A 13,588-nucleotide genomic window follows, 5' to 3' on the forward strand; every position below is an offset into this window, starting at 1 on the left:
GGTGGTGATGTAATATGAATTGATGCTCGAAAGTCCCTGCTGTGTTGGGACTTACACATTAAAGAGTTACAAGCTCTCTTGAAAGGGAATTACTTGATGGCTTCACAGTGGTGTTTAGCTTGACCTGAAAGTAGTTGTGCTGGGGGATGTCACCATGTTTTTTTTATTTAAAATATTTATTTTAAATTTAAGTATTTGTAATTATGCATTTACATGAAACAGAACTGATTCCTTGTGAATTGAGGTGTAGCTCCCTTTTTTACATACATGCCTTTACTAACTGGTACATACGACCTTGGACATAAATATGGTAACAAAACTGGATTTACTATATGTCACCTTTGCACAGGCCTTCAGAAGTGTGATTTCACACTTGCCCCACAGTAAGCCAAGCCCTGAACTGCAGTGACTCAGGTGGTCTTAGCCTGGCAGGCTCGGAGCACCTAGAGCTGTTCTTTTTGGGAGGGAGTCTGTGGCAGGGGAAGTAAGAAAACAAGAATATGGAAACAGAACACAAAACAGAGAGAAGGATTTAAAGATACCACAAATCAATTCAGATACCTACTTCACTGATATTCTCAACAGTCCTTGGGAATAGAGAAGGCAGGCCCAACTCCTGTGCATCCTCAAGCAGAAGCTTTGTCTGTCTGCTCCTTCAGGCTGTCTTCACATAATTCTTTTTTAAGCTGCCTGAGTTCTTACTTTTACCCTCTTACATGATGCATATTTGTGTCCTGGAATCATCTCCCGAGGCTGTTCAAATCTGTGCTGATAGACACTTTATCTAGAGTCACTCTTTTCCCCAAACTAAGCTGCTGGATTCATGCAGTGATCATCCCAGGCAGGTCAGCATATGGTTTCAAGGCGCACCAAATCCATACAACTCCATCGTTAACAGAACGCTCAGAACAGTGCAATATTTTAAAAAAACAGAACAAAACAAAACAACCCCTTTCATTCCTGAGAAGTGGTAGTCTTAGTGTCCCACTCAAAGACATACTGGCAGTATGTGGATAATGAACAGTCAGATGAGAGATTACCATCTGAGGCTGTGGTTACACAGTGACATTAATACAACAGAAATATGAACTGCCACTAAGCAGAAAAAGGGAAGCACTGGGACGAGTGCATAGAACGGGGGATATGGTAGTTTTTTCTGGACAGACTTGTGCCCAATTGAATTGTGATGCGCAGTATGATGTCTAGGATCGACCTCTGTAGCCTGTGTGGCATGCAAGTACTTCTGAAGTAAGTGCTTATAATTGTTCTTAAAATCTAAAAATTGTTAGTTGTAATTCGGCTCATTAATCTCTCAGAGAATTCAGTATTTTGTCCATTAAAAAGCAGGTAAGTAGTGGTGTGATTTTCTTTAAAAAAGAACATTATATTGCTGAGTAAATACAAGAAATCAGTTAGTAATCATATAACATGAATATTAACATTGTATGCAGACTATGTAGACAAATCATGACTTAGATCTTTTCATTTGATGTATAGAAATTATGCTACAGTTGCAGCTGGTGCTTTTTTTATTTGTGGAAATACTTGTAATGATTCTCAGTGACTTACAACGATACAATATGTGTTTTCCATCAGAGTTAACAAGTTCATGGATTGTGAGGGGCGCAGGCCTCGTATACTTGTTGCAAAAATGGGTCAAGATGGCCATGACAGAGGAGCTAAAGTTATTGCTACAGGATTTGCAGACATTGGCTTTGATGTGGACATAGGTCCCCTCTTCCAGGTATGACTGACTGAGCGGTGTCCAATGTATTTCAAATGCAGCAATTCTCCCTCTCTTGTTCAGCAAGCAGGCTGGGGCTCTTCTGTGTCACGTAATCCTCTTTCCTTGTAGACACCTCGAGAAGTGGCCCAGCAGGCGGTTGATGCAGATGTGCACTGTGTTGGTGTGAGCACGCTTGCAGCAGGTCATAAAACTCTTGTGCCTGAACTCATCAAGGAACTCAATGCCCTTGGCCGGCCAGACATTCTTGTCATATGTGGAGGTGTCATCCCACCTCAGGTACAGGTCAACATCCTTCCTGTCAAGACCAAGAGACTCCTTTATTTCTGTCTGTGCTGGTTTTAGCAATTTCCTATATTCTGTTAATGTCAGAGGGGATTTACAGTGCTGAAGGCTGCTGTGTACCATCACCAGGGTCAGCACAGATCTGTGTGGTTGCAGGGTGCTGTCAGGTCTCATTGGTCTGCTTTTCTATACACTGTGTCCTGGTTTAACTTACAGCGTTTGTTGGATGGAATAAATATTAAGTTGTGTTGTGAAAAGATTAGCCCCATGGAAACGTTCTTTGCACTCTGTGGTTTCCGATAATCAGTACCTTGCATGTCACTGATAAAGGCTAGCTCCTGTCTCAAGAGGCTTTATGACTTATGGCAACAGTTTGGAGGAGCCGCAGCTAGTGACGAAGACAGATGGCAGGTCAGATCACCTATAGGCTACACATATCATTCCCTGTTTATGCTCTCGTCATGTTTCCCACCATCAGGCCTCAGTGCTGCCTCTCATTCCCTCTGCTTTCTCCTAAACCGTTGGACAGTTTGTTGGATTCCCTTGCAGGAAGTGCAAAAAGAATCCTTCCAGATCTGTGCTTTTGTCTTAAAATTTTACTTAGCTCATCCCTCATCCATCCACAGTTTGCCTGGCTGTATCACCTCTAGGGTCATCTTCTGCCTAGAGAGATCCAAACTGATTTTGTGTACAAATCTCCTGTTATTCCCTTTTCCCAGACTTCTTCCTTTTCTAGCCAATTAAGTAAGAGTTAAGGAATGACAGACTTTTAAATTCAACAAACAAAACTCATAGTATTTTTCTAGGAGACAAATTGTGTTCTGTCCAGTATCTCTCAATGAGATGTTGCTAACCTGTGGTTAAGACAGGTGCAATACATCCTATGTAGAAGTAAGAGAGAATATGTAACTGCTTCCTTGGTCTTTTTGAAATTTCAGGACAGTCATGAAATTAGAGTAACTTTGATTGCAGGAGACCACTGGTAGTCACCTGGTCCAATCCCTTGTGTAAAGCGGTCTTTTCAAAATTAGAAGTTAGATCAAATTTAGATTAGGTTATTCAGGGTCACATCCAGTTGACTTTTTAGTATTTTCCGAGGATCTGATATTAGTCTGATTCTAAACTAATAAAACCTTTCCTGTGGATGTTTTTGTAGTATTTCTTTTTTAACTCCCAACTACTGTATTTTTCCCATTTCCCTTAATGCTGTGGTGCCTCTCCCTGGGACTTGTTGCATATACTTTGTCAGGCCCAGCATATACGTTGTCAGGACAGAGCACACACCAATTATAAATCAATTATCAATTGTCTGTTGCACTATTAACTGTATCTCTTATATTTCTTCCTGAACAGGATTATGACTTCCTGTATGAAGCTGGCGTTACCAATGTGTTTGGTCCAGGGACTCGTATTCCAAAAGCAGCTGTCCAGGTGTTGGATGATATTGAGAAGTGCTTGGAGAAGAGGCAGCAATCTATGTAACACTGAAGTGTCACACGATGCAACCAGCCTTACCCTAACCGCTTACAGAATGTAATCATCAGCAAGGGATGGCCAGCCACTTCCCTTTGGTTCCACTGCCCTGTAGCCTGGTGTTTTGTGCTTTCTAAGAAAGTTGTAAATTCTCTGCTTGTTCTATTTGAGGATTATTTATGTATTTACCCAGAAGAAGATTTTACCTCTAGAACTATGACTTCAGGGTATTAAGGGAATTCAGTAGGTGGGTTTGGATCTTTTTTCCAGATATACTGATAAATAAAGTATTTGTTCCAGCTCTTTGATTGATCTCTTTTGCATGCAGAGAGCTTCTTTGGAATTTTTTGGCAGGCACCGTAGACCTAAAAGTGTTTAGGCAAAATCACTAAAGTTCAGCAGAGATGTGATTGAATCCAGCAGCACTTTGATGGTAACATTAATTTGACTTAACTCTGTTTAGAAACGTATAAGTAGACAAACCATATTTTTTCAAAGTTTATGGGTTTTTTAATAAGATACAAATCCTGTATCTGGCAGTAACCCATACAGGAGCAGCCCCTCCACTCTCTCTACATCACTGCCCTTCCCAGATACTTCACTGGTTCTCAAATGTTCATTCCAGTGCTCCTTCTCCCTTACTTAGTTCTTTAGTTTTGTCCAGTATTGTTCTTGCTATCCCTGCCTGTTTAGCAGCTGAACTTTCTTCAGGTAAATTGATCATAAATTCTCACTGGTTTTGTCTCCCCTCCAGAAGGAATTTGATTTATACACTTGAAAAGTCCTTTGTGGAATCCATAAAAGGCAAATGGGGCGTGGGGGTCTTTTGAGGGGCGGTCTCTGGCATTATGGCCCTATCCCCACTTCATTTTGCCTTGTTGCTCATTGAATCCCATCATAAATCGAGACTGCAGCCTCCCAGGGGTAATGCTTGTATCTGCCTTATGGTAGACGAGGCTGTAGCATGCTTCTGAGGTGCTCAGCACCGTCATACTTGATTCAAAATGAGATTTTCTGCAGTTGGCTGGAAATTGCAGATCCAATTAATAGCGCTGTATCCTCTCGTCAAAGAGTGCCACTGATGAGAGCTTTACTTAAAATAAGCTTGTTTGATGGGGCGCATGCCTGTAGTCTCACGCTGCTCAGAAACAAGGAGGTGAAGTGACTTGCTGTTTTCTTCTCTCTCTTTATAATTAAGGTTTAAAGTATTGATCCCAAACCAAATCTTTGCCTTGAAAACTTCTTGGGAGTTTATCCTCAACTATTTATAAGTATCTGATTCCCTCCAAGAAAGATTGGTATGGTTCAAACCAGAATATACAGGAAGTGACAATTAAAATACTCCCTTTATGTCTTTTCAGAATCCGTCTTGCCTGCCAACTGGAGAAATGACATACTCAAAGTGTCTGTGACCTCTATACTTTGTAATGACAGTAATTTCATTAATTTCTTTCTGTCTATGGTTTCTCAGCTCTTTGATAATATGTCATCTACCTGTGTTTGCCTTACAGATTCCTCTTTTAAAAAAAAAAAAAAACCTCTCACAATCTTTAAAATCTGCATCTTGTCCCTTTGAATTCAATAAAAAAATTCCTGCAAACTTCAGTTGGAATCACTCCAGGCCTTTAATGCACGAAGGGTGGCCCTTTACATCTCCAGACTAGTACTGACTGACATACATTAATTCTCTGTCATGTCAAGGTTGGTAAACAAAACGGTGGGTCTGGGGAAAGAATGGTGTTCCCACCCAGCGCACAGTGTTTGCATTAGGCCCTTTAAGGAAAAGTATCCAAGTGAACAGACTTCCCTTCCAGCGAGTCGTCGGTTCACTGCCTAGGTAGCGATTCCTTATGGGACGACAAGCTAAGATGGAATGTGCTTTTCCCATATGTTCCCCGCTGCTGGAGCAGCTCAGCAGTGAGCGTAGTGCTTGCTGACAAGTTGATGTCAGGTTGTCAGCCCTCATTGGTAACGGTGAATGGTTGCCATCTAAAATCTCAGATGCTGCACATGCTCCTCATCAACCCGGCTGCTTTAAAACTGCACTGCTCTTCAGGCTAGTGAGAATTTGGGTTAGTGCAAAAATCAATTTGATACTCTGCAAATATACTGAAACATTTTGGTTTGAGTATTTTTGGCATATTCCAGGACAAAATGATAACTATATATAAACTCTGGGACTAGGCACCCAGATCCTTCCCATAGGAATAAGCAAGGTAGCAGCAGGTTACTGCATGACTAAGTAATTTCCCTTCAGAAGTTCCAAAATGGGAGATACATTTTTTATCTGTAAGGAAGTTTTGCAAAGATGCAAGGAATAAAGATAGGACAAAGGTCTGAAGTTGTGGAGATATGAATTTACACGTATGGTACGAATTTCACTTGCTGCGGTGCATTGTCTTTCATGAAAGAAGCCTTGATAAAGGACTTTTAAGAACTTGAGGGTAGCACCAAGGCCCATGCCGGTGCCCAAACTGCGAAACAAGCCATTCCGTTTGATTTTCAATTGTAAAGTAACCTCCTGAGCACAGTAGTCAGATCCTAGAGAGGGGAAATTTCTGTACGAGGGTCGCAGTCTGGTTTTCATTCTTCGTGAATCCCCAGCCCTCAGGACTGGTGCTTTTGCACTTGGGTTAAGCTGTTCATCAAACAGTTGGTGCTTTACAGTGATGAGCAGCAAGACTGTCTCTATTGCATGGGTAAGAGAAGAACACAAGGCAGAGTTTTAAGTCTTTTCCCCAGAACTGTGCAGTATCACTGGTGAAGCAATGGGGTGGAACACAAGTCTGCAGTGCTAACCTTATGCTCTAACTGCTAGAAATAACTGCTGAAATAATTGATCTTTGTTCTGAAGTGAGTCACATGTAATGTTACAGATGGGAAAACTGACTTTTAACAGAAGTGGTCTAGTTCTGTATTCTTATGCCTAGGCAGGGACTGCCTAGAAGGTTTTTCAAAGCAAGGCACTGAATTGCAATTTATTTTAATGCAAATCAAACTTTGCATGTCATCATCTGAGTAGGGAGCTCTGTTTATCCTCAATGGCCAGAAAGGAGCTGGAGGTGGCTCACTCAGATGTGGATGTCTGCTCTGTAAACCCACGGTTTGGGAGGTAACTCCTAGTGTGTGAGTGGGTCAGACGCTGTTGGAGTTTTTACCTTAAATACGGGTTTGTATTTGGATGGCTGCGCTGGTGATTGCCCAGATGTAAGATGCCCAGATTCATTTCTGAGGTAAGTGCTTGCATTCTGCTTCGGTGTCTTAGAAGATCGCTCAGTTGACAGCACAGTCCGGGGCTCGGTAGGAAATACCATTAAATTAGAGCTATAATTTGACCATAAATTAACTTCACAAAACTTAAGGAAAAATAACTAGTCCCGTGACGTTAATGCTATATTTGCTTTCCTAGTTCTTTGGTCAAGGGCAGCCCTGCTTTTCAAATTTTCTGTATATGATATAAAACATCTACAATTCAGTTTGTCCTGGGGAAGTTTTGATTTGCTTCTCAGCGAGTCTGAAAAACGAAAAAGAAATTTGAGCCATATTTGGTAAAGGCAAACACCTGGACTTTGATTTTTAAAGAGGAAGTACATAAACAGATAATAAATCAGGCTACTAAAGCATTATACCGAGACAGTAACAATATACAGATCTTTTGGTTTTACAGAGATTTCGCCTGTATTGTAGAGTGGCATATTTTTCATATTACATACACTTTCCAAGCATTTACAAGTGGATGTGGACCTGTTCTGCTCCTCAGTTTTTCACAGAGGAAGCTCACGTTACATTACATGACTGATGTGTCTGTCATTGTTCCATTCACAAATCTGCAATTAGCAGATGGGAATATATATTTTACTGTTTATTTAAACATCAAGCAACTGAACAAGTGAAAGCAAAAACTGTTAAAAGACAGTTCCGTTTTCCTATCAGGTTACTTTTTAGAGATGAAAAAAATGCTGATAATTGACATTGAGCATAACAGGTCCCTTTCTGGCATGGTAATATTTTCTCCGCTCAGTGACCCGCTCCTCTGACCTGTCGTTTGTTTTACATTACCATCCCCTTTGCATTTCCCTTTGCCATGTCCTCACCCTCCCCACATACATGCTTGCAAAACGTTCCCCTGCCTCACCTCTTCTCCCTATATATTTTCCTTCAGCTTTTATATGCTACCCTCTTGGTTACTGGTGTTTTCTCCTGCTCCCCATATTCCTCGTCCCTTTTCCCATTTTCCTGTCAGAGGTGACTTTCCCAGAGGATGCTTCATCTCATTGCATTTGGGAGAGAAGACTGAGCACAGTCTCATTCCTCATGGAGCATCTGCGGAGGCCAACTTAATTTAGGATTTTTTCACAACTTTTTACAAATAAACCTAGTTTAATCTAGTGGAATATTTATGAGAGTCGGTGACATGCCAGTGGCAGGAGTTTGGGGAAGACAAGCTCCTAAGTCTCCTAACCCCCAACTTAGTGATTATTTTTTGCCTTTGTGTATGTTACAGCGCATGTCTCATTTTGTTTGTTCTCTTTTAATTCACTCCATAGTAACAGAAATTCTTATAGCCACAGAAGTTTTTAAGCCTGTTTTCTAATCTTGTTCTTGGCCTTAGCTATACCTTATAAAATGAAACTAATTATTAGGGTTTGAGCATGGTAGAAGTTTTCAAGAACTCAAAGTCCGTTTGCTATTGTTTTAGATTGTTTTGAAAATCTATGCCAAATCTGCCTGTGATCTAAGTCTTCTTGCCTTCGCCAAAGCTAATGCAAGATAGATGCGGTCAGCTGAGCAAGCAGGGGAAGCAAGAACTGCTGCGGTTATCGAGCCATATCTTGTACAGCATCTGAAACCCTAAAGATACATGTTTATGTCCTTTAAAATCACAGAGATAGAGATGTAAAGTGTAGAGGCTTATCATTTCCACCTCCAAATAAATTTGGTTAAAGCTGGCTAGCAGGATGGTGTTAGTACGTATGCCTTAAAGTGAATCAGTAAACTGTCCTCAGCTGCGGCTGTCAGTGCTCCAGCCCGTGGGCAGCTCGGTGTCTCAGGAGCTGCCACTGAAGTGAGGAGAGCGGGGACTACATCTGCAGGCTTACTTACTGCCGGGCGGGTTGTCCTGGGGGTGTCTTTTGGCATGCTGGACAGAGTGCTCCAGAAAACAAATGCTCCCACAGCTTTCATGGTGGAAGAGCCGTTACACCTCAGCAAGCGACAGCGTAAGTTCACAGTTCCTTTTGCTAAGCAATTCCTTCACTTCTCATTGCACTATTTGTAATACGCAGGAGGCATCATTCGCCGACTGCCACATTCCCACTGACCGCTTCAGACTAAGGCTGCGTGACTCCCTTTTGAGCCTGTGTTTAGAGGAGTTGGAACTATACCCCCAGTGGAGCCAGGAACTGCAGATCTCGAAGATATTTTGGTAGCAGCCCCTTTATTGTCTTTTGCTGGCAGTGAATATTTCATGCTACCCATATGGTTTTCTGTCTGCCTTACTGGAAAGCTACACTCTCAGCTGTATTTGTTTGGTAACACCTTGTGTGCAACCTGCCGTTTCCTCTGATGGCTGGTTCACTGACAGAGCCAAGAATGTGCAGGTAGATTGCATTAAGAAGTCAAAAGTATATGAAAAAAAGCCCCTAAAATAATAAATCCTCTCTTAATTATAGCTGTATCCCTGAAAATAAGTTTAGTTTACATGTTTTTATGTTTAGTACATAGATCTATCTATTTCCTCTAAAGTGGAAATTCTTGGGAAAAAATAGTGGTTTTTTTATTATTCTGTTTAAAGACAATATTTGAAAGTTGCGTAAAAATATATACTTAAACCTCTGTATTTGACATAAGATATGCAGTGATAACCCCATGTGCTGCGTGCCTACACATTTGGACCCACGAGTGAGGCCAAGTTTCGACCTACATCGTGAAACCATCGCTGCATTTCAGCGACTTGCAGCAGCCTGGTTCTCCACCTTCGCAGCTGCAGAGAGACGTACGTTGTCTCTCCCACTCCACATCATCGACACGGGATTTTCAGCAGAGTTGTCGGTGCTGAAGAAATGAACTCGCCAGCCACAGCAACGCTGCAATTGTTTAATTTCACAGCGGAAAGTTTTGCTGAAGATGTAGTAAATAAAAGGGTTATACGCTGTTGACGATTTGGCAAACAGACAGGGCAGCAGTGTAACAATGGGCTGTAGGGAACCGCTGGAGTTAAATATGGACCAGAAGCTGGCTGCTGCATACGGTGTCCATGAGCTCAGGAACCCGACTGAGATGAGCACGGCCATCTGAAAGGCAAACAGGGCTTCAGTCCTCAGCTTGCACTGACAGGATCTGATACTTAGGTGCGTGCTGTGTAGATGAAACCACACCTGAACCAGCTGAAATACCTGAAACTGTACACTTACTATGTTGTGACATGAGCACAGCTAACACCAGGCAATGCATATATGCTTTTATTCCCACCTAGTAGATCTACATTGTGGGTTTCTTATGATGCAGCTGTTGTTTTCATCTTCCCTGACACTGGCTTCAAAAGGTCATGGAGACAGCCCAGCCTGACAGTACAGCCTAGCAATAGGCTGGCCTCTGGAACACTTGGGTCAATTCTGCTTTTCCACAAGAAAAGTGCTTATTTGAAAAATTTTATGTTAAAAAACTCTGTTTCCATACAGAATTTCTGTGTAGCTCTCACTCAGAGTAGCCACTCAGTTGATTAAAAATAGCTGGGATGATAGAACAAGACCTCAACCCAGCTACAACATGAAAGGATTCGACAGCTGTTCTGGCATGACTGGAAATCTATATTTCCATGAAAGTCTTGGATGCAAACTGCCTAAAGATTGTTAAAGCTGCATTGTAGCTATGATAGATTGCTATTGGTATAATATGCAATGCAATTATAATCGATCATAATATAAGCATATAATATGCAATGATAATATTTTACTATATCGCTATAAGCTACTGACATGACAAGGTTTTCAGGAACCCCCTGCTCCTCTGAGGGGTGCAGGGTATGGGTGAGACTGGAACCACATCTCCATCTTTCACCAATACTAGACAAAAGCAATGAAGGGTCATCACAAGCCATGCACGAATAGAGCCAGTTCTCTGCAAGCTCCTGATTACTGCAGACTCTTCTTATCACTGGGATAACTCACCAATGTTAGCTTCTTCTCCAGTTTAGCTGCATTAGGGATCCTGTCAATATTCTGGATCTCTTGGTATGCTTTATGAACCTTCCAGGCGATTCCCAAGTAACAGGCAACAATGGTCAGTGCAGGCAGGACTGTGCACAGGAGGAACATGCTCAGGATGAATGAAAAGCCATTGGAGGAGTTGTGGAACTTGCTCCAGGCTATTGTACAAGAGATGCCAAATGGCTCAGGGCCATAGTAGCCCCAGCCTACCAAGGGCAGAATGGCCCAGAGCAAGGAGTAGAGCCAGATGAAAGTAATCAAGATGCGAACAGTGTTCTTGGTGATTTTGTTACCTGCAAGCAAGAGACAGAGCAAGCATATATGGATCTCATCTCAGCCACGTTTTTTTTTGCTATAACTTCTTCTCAAACAGAAGAGTGGTGGCTATAGATATATCTGGGCTGCTGCTGTGGTTCCCTAAGCCTTGGTCTTCTTGAGAAACATAACAAAGAGAGTCCATGGATTGGGTGAGACCTGAGTGCAGCCCTCAGTGCTGATCTTAAGTTTACCAAGTCAGGGAGCTTTACAAGATCAAGTTGATCTCGAATGTACTGTGCTCCCAGGCCAGGAACACCAGGAGAATACTCCTTCCTCTCAAATTCCAGTATGTCTGCTTGCACACAAATAGGAAGACAAGACAGTCTAGTCCACCAAAGCATTTGGGCTCTCCACTCTGAGGCGGTTTCACTTGGTATTACTGAGAAGTGAGAATTCTCGTTGTTTAATAGGAAGTTTAAGCAGATCCTTCTAGGAGTATAAGGGCTTCATATTGGACTAAAATTTGAGGCTTATTCCTACAGTTACTGAACTGATGCTCCATGCCACGTTCCACAAAGTATCTCTCGGAACACAATAGCCCAAATGCATCACTACAAGGTTACCAGAAATGTAATTACTTACTGTTAGATTTGGATGAATTGGTAACAAGGAATCGAATCACAGCCATGGCACATAGGGTCATCATGCTGCAGACACCAAAAAGGAAACCCATCAGAGCATAATATATGCAGGATGCATCTCCTCCCAGCCAAGCATGGTTCCAGGCGGATGCAATGGCCAGTGGATACATGCTGATTGCCATTCCAATATCTGCTACTGCCAAGTTAACTGTAAGCAGCTCTGGTGACTTCAGGAGGGAAGAGCGTTTCACAGCTGTAGCAAGGACAGCTGAATTTCCAAGGATTGTCAGGATGGCTGAAAGAGAAGAATCAGCACAGACAATAATATCACATAGTTAACACACCTGTGAAATCCATTGATTATACAAAGGATGTGAAAAATTATGGTCGTTAGCCTAAGACTAAAGTCTAGAAGACAGGACAGACTGGGAGACTAGCCAGAATTCAGCACCTCCCAGGCCAAGACACTGCTGTGCTGATGCTTTAAAAGACACCGGTGTGCATCTGCTATGCCCTGCTATGAAACCATGTTCTTCAGCTCATGGTGAGGAAACTTGTTCTCTCGGGTGGCAGATAGGAAATGCCACCTAGATGGCATCTCTAAGAGCTGCTACACAGCTCAGCATCCTCACCACAGCATCCACTGCTTTGCTTCAGCCAGCTCTTGGGTTTCAGTTCCTGCCTCCCTGCTAGACAGGGATTTCCCAGTCAGGAGGTATTTCACTATGGAGCTGCTAGAGCAAAGAGTGCTTCAGATTTCTGTTCACAGCCTCCTGCAGTGCTGACCAGCCTTATCCACTGGGGGAAATGTTGTCATATGAATAGCAGACCATATCTTGCCCCTTCATATCACCACACTATAACTCTTCGCTTCCATGTCACACACCCCTCTCCATGCACTATACCCCACTTATTCCCCTGTGGCTCCTACCTCATGTGAATAGCTCACATCCATTCGCTCCACTCTTACAGTATCTTGCACAACACACCATCAAGTAAAATGGACCTATGCACCTTCATTTTTCCCTGGTAATATCCTCACTTCTTCCTCCTACTGAAGAACTCCAGCTGTCCTGCCTGCTGGTTCCCTCCTCTCATATGGTGCCCTCCACTTCCCAAAGCCTTCCCTCTTTGCAGTGCACCTTCCACTGGAGCCCCAGCACAAGCCTCCCGGCTCTGAGCTGCCTCGATAGTCAACATGTGCTGGCTGGGCAGCTCATGGTCCTCACTGGTCAAGCGGATGAGAATCATCGTGTGTCGCAGTTCAGGCACCCACACTGTTCTGGTGGTCTCTGAGTGCAGTGAGACAGACCACAGAAACTGTTTAGCCAGAGGCATGCAACAGACTGGAGATCGCTTTGCAAAAGGACCTGTCAGACATACATTATTCAGATACGCCATAGGGCTTCAAAGCATTCATGACAACAGTGTCAAAAGTACATATGACGAACAACTAATTTTCTCTTTTCTTTCAAGTGAACGTTGTGCTGGAGCTACGTTTTGATCAAAGGTTTTCCTGAGAAGGTGTCCTCTAAAAGTCAGAAGTGAAATAGGAAAACAGAAAAAAACATTCTGTCATGTTCCCTTGTCGCTGTGAATGCAGAAAGGCTGCGTTTGCTCACAGATGCCACATAATGAAGTGCCCACGGAGGGAATTAATCAAGGCACATGCAACAAAACGGAATAAATACATTGGCATAAATCCAAGAATAGGCAGGAGATGTCAAGAGAAAGCCTTAAATGAAACAGAGGTACAAATCTGAGACACACACACACCCCATCCCTCATTCATTCACTTTCTGACAACATTCACTTGGCACCTCTGGATATGCCTGAAGAGTCCCCTCAGCTCTCAAGAGGCGGGTGTCTGCTCGCACAGAGATGCCTGCGGTGGCTTGGTGTGGGACCACCTGCTGACAGACAGCAACCTGGTGGGAAGAGCACTCTCCTGCCAAATGACAGCCGCAGGCTGGAACATC

General features: G+C 42.8%; 2 protein-coding genes across 4 annotated transcripts in view; one reads left to right on the forward strand and one right to left on the reverse strand.

The window, feature by feature from the left end:
* The window catches only part of MMUT (methylmalonyl-CoA mutase), a 23,793-nt gene extending 19,992 nt beyond the window's left edge, over positions 1–3,801 (forward strand). For both annotated transcript variants that reach the window (XM_080390327.1, XM_080390326.1), the window contains 3 exons: positions 1,597–1,744; positions 1,856–2,023; positions 3,383–3,801. In XM_080390327.1, the coding sequence (XP_080246453.1) occupies positions 1,597–1,744; positions 1,856–2,023; positions 3,383–3,511 (445 nt within the window). In that variant the 3' untranslated portion in view covers positions 3,512–3,801. The remainder of the gene's footprint in view (positions 1–1,596; positions 1,745–1,855; positions 2,024–3,382) is intronic.
* Positions 3,802–4,032: 231 nt separating this feature from the next.
* Positions 4,033–13,588, reverse strand: part of LOC308064975 (opsin-5-like) — a 35,629-nt gene continuing 26,073 nt past the window's right edge. For both annotated transcript variants that reach the window (XM_080390336.1, XM_080390335.1), the window contains 3 exons: positions 11,611–11,904; positions 10,672–11,003; positions 4,033–9,795 (listed from right to left, as the gene is read on the reverse strand). In XM_080390336.1, coding sequence (XP_080246462.1) covers positions 9,448–9,795; positions 10,672–11,003; positions 11,611–11,904 — 974 coding nt within the window. In that variant the 3' untranslated portion in view covers positions 4,033–9,447. The remainder of the gene's footprint in view (positions 9,796–10,671; positions 11,004–11,610; positions 11,905–13,588) is intronic.

Source organism: Falco punctatus (genome assembly GCF_963210335.1).
Source record: "Falco punctatus genome assembly, chromosome: 5".
Classification (NCBI taxonomy): Eukaryota; Metazoa; Chordata; class Aves; order Falconiformes; family Falconidae; genus Falco; species Falco punctatus.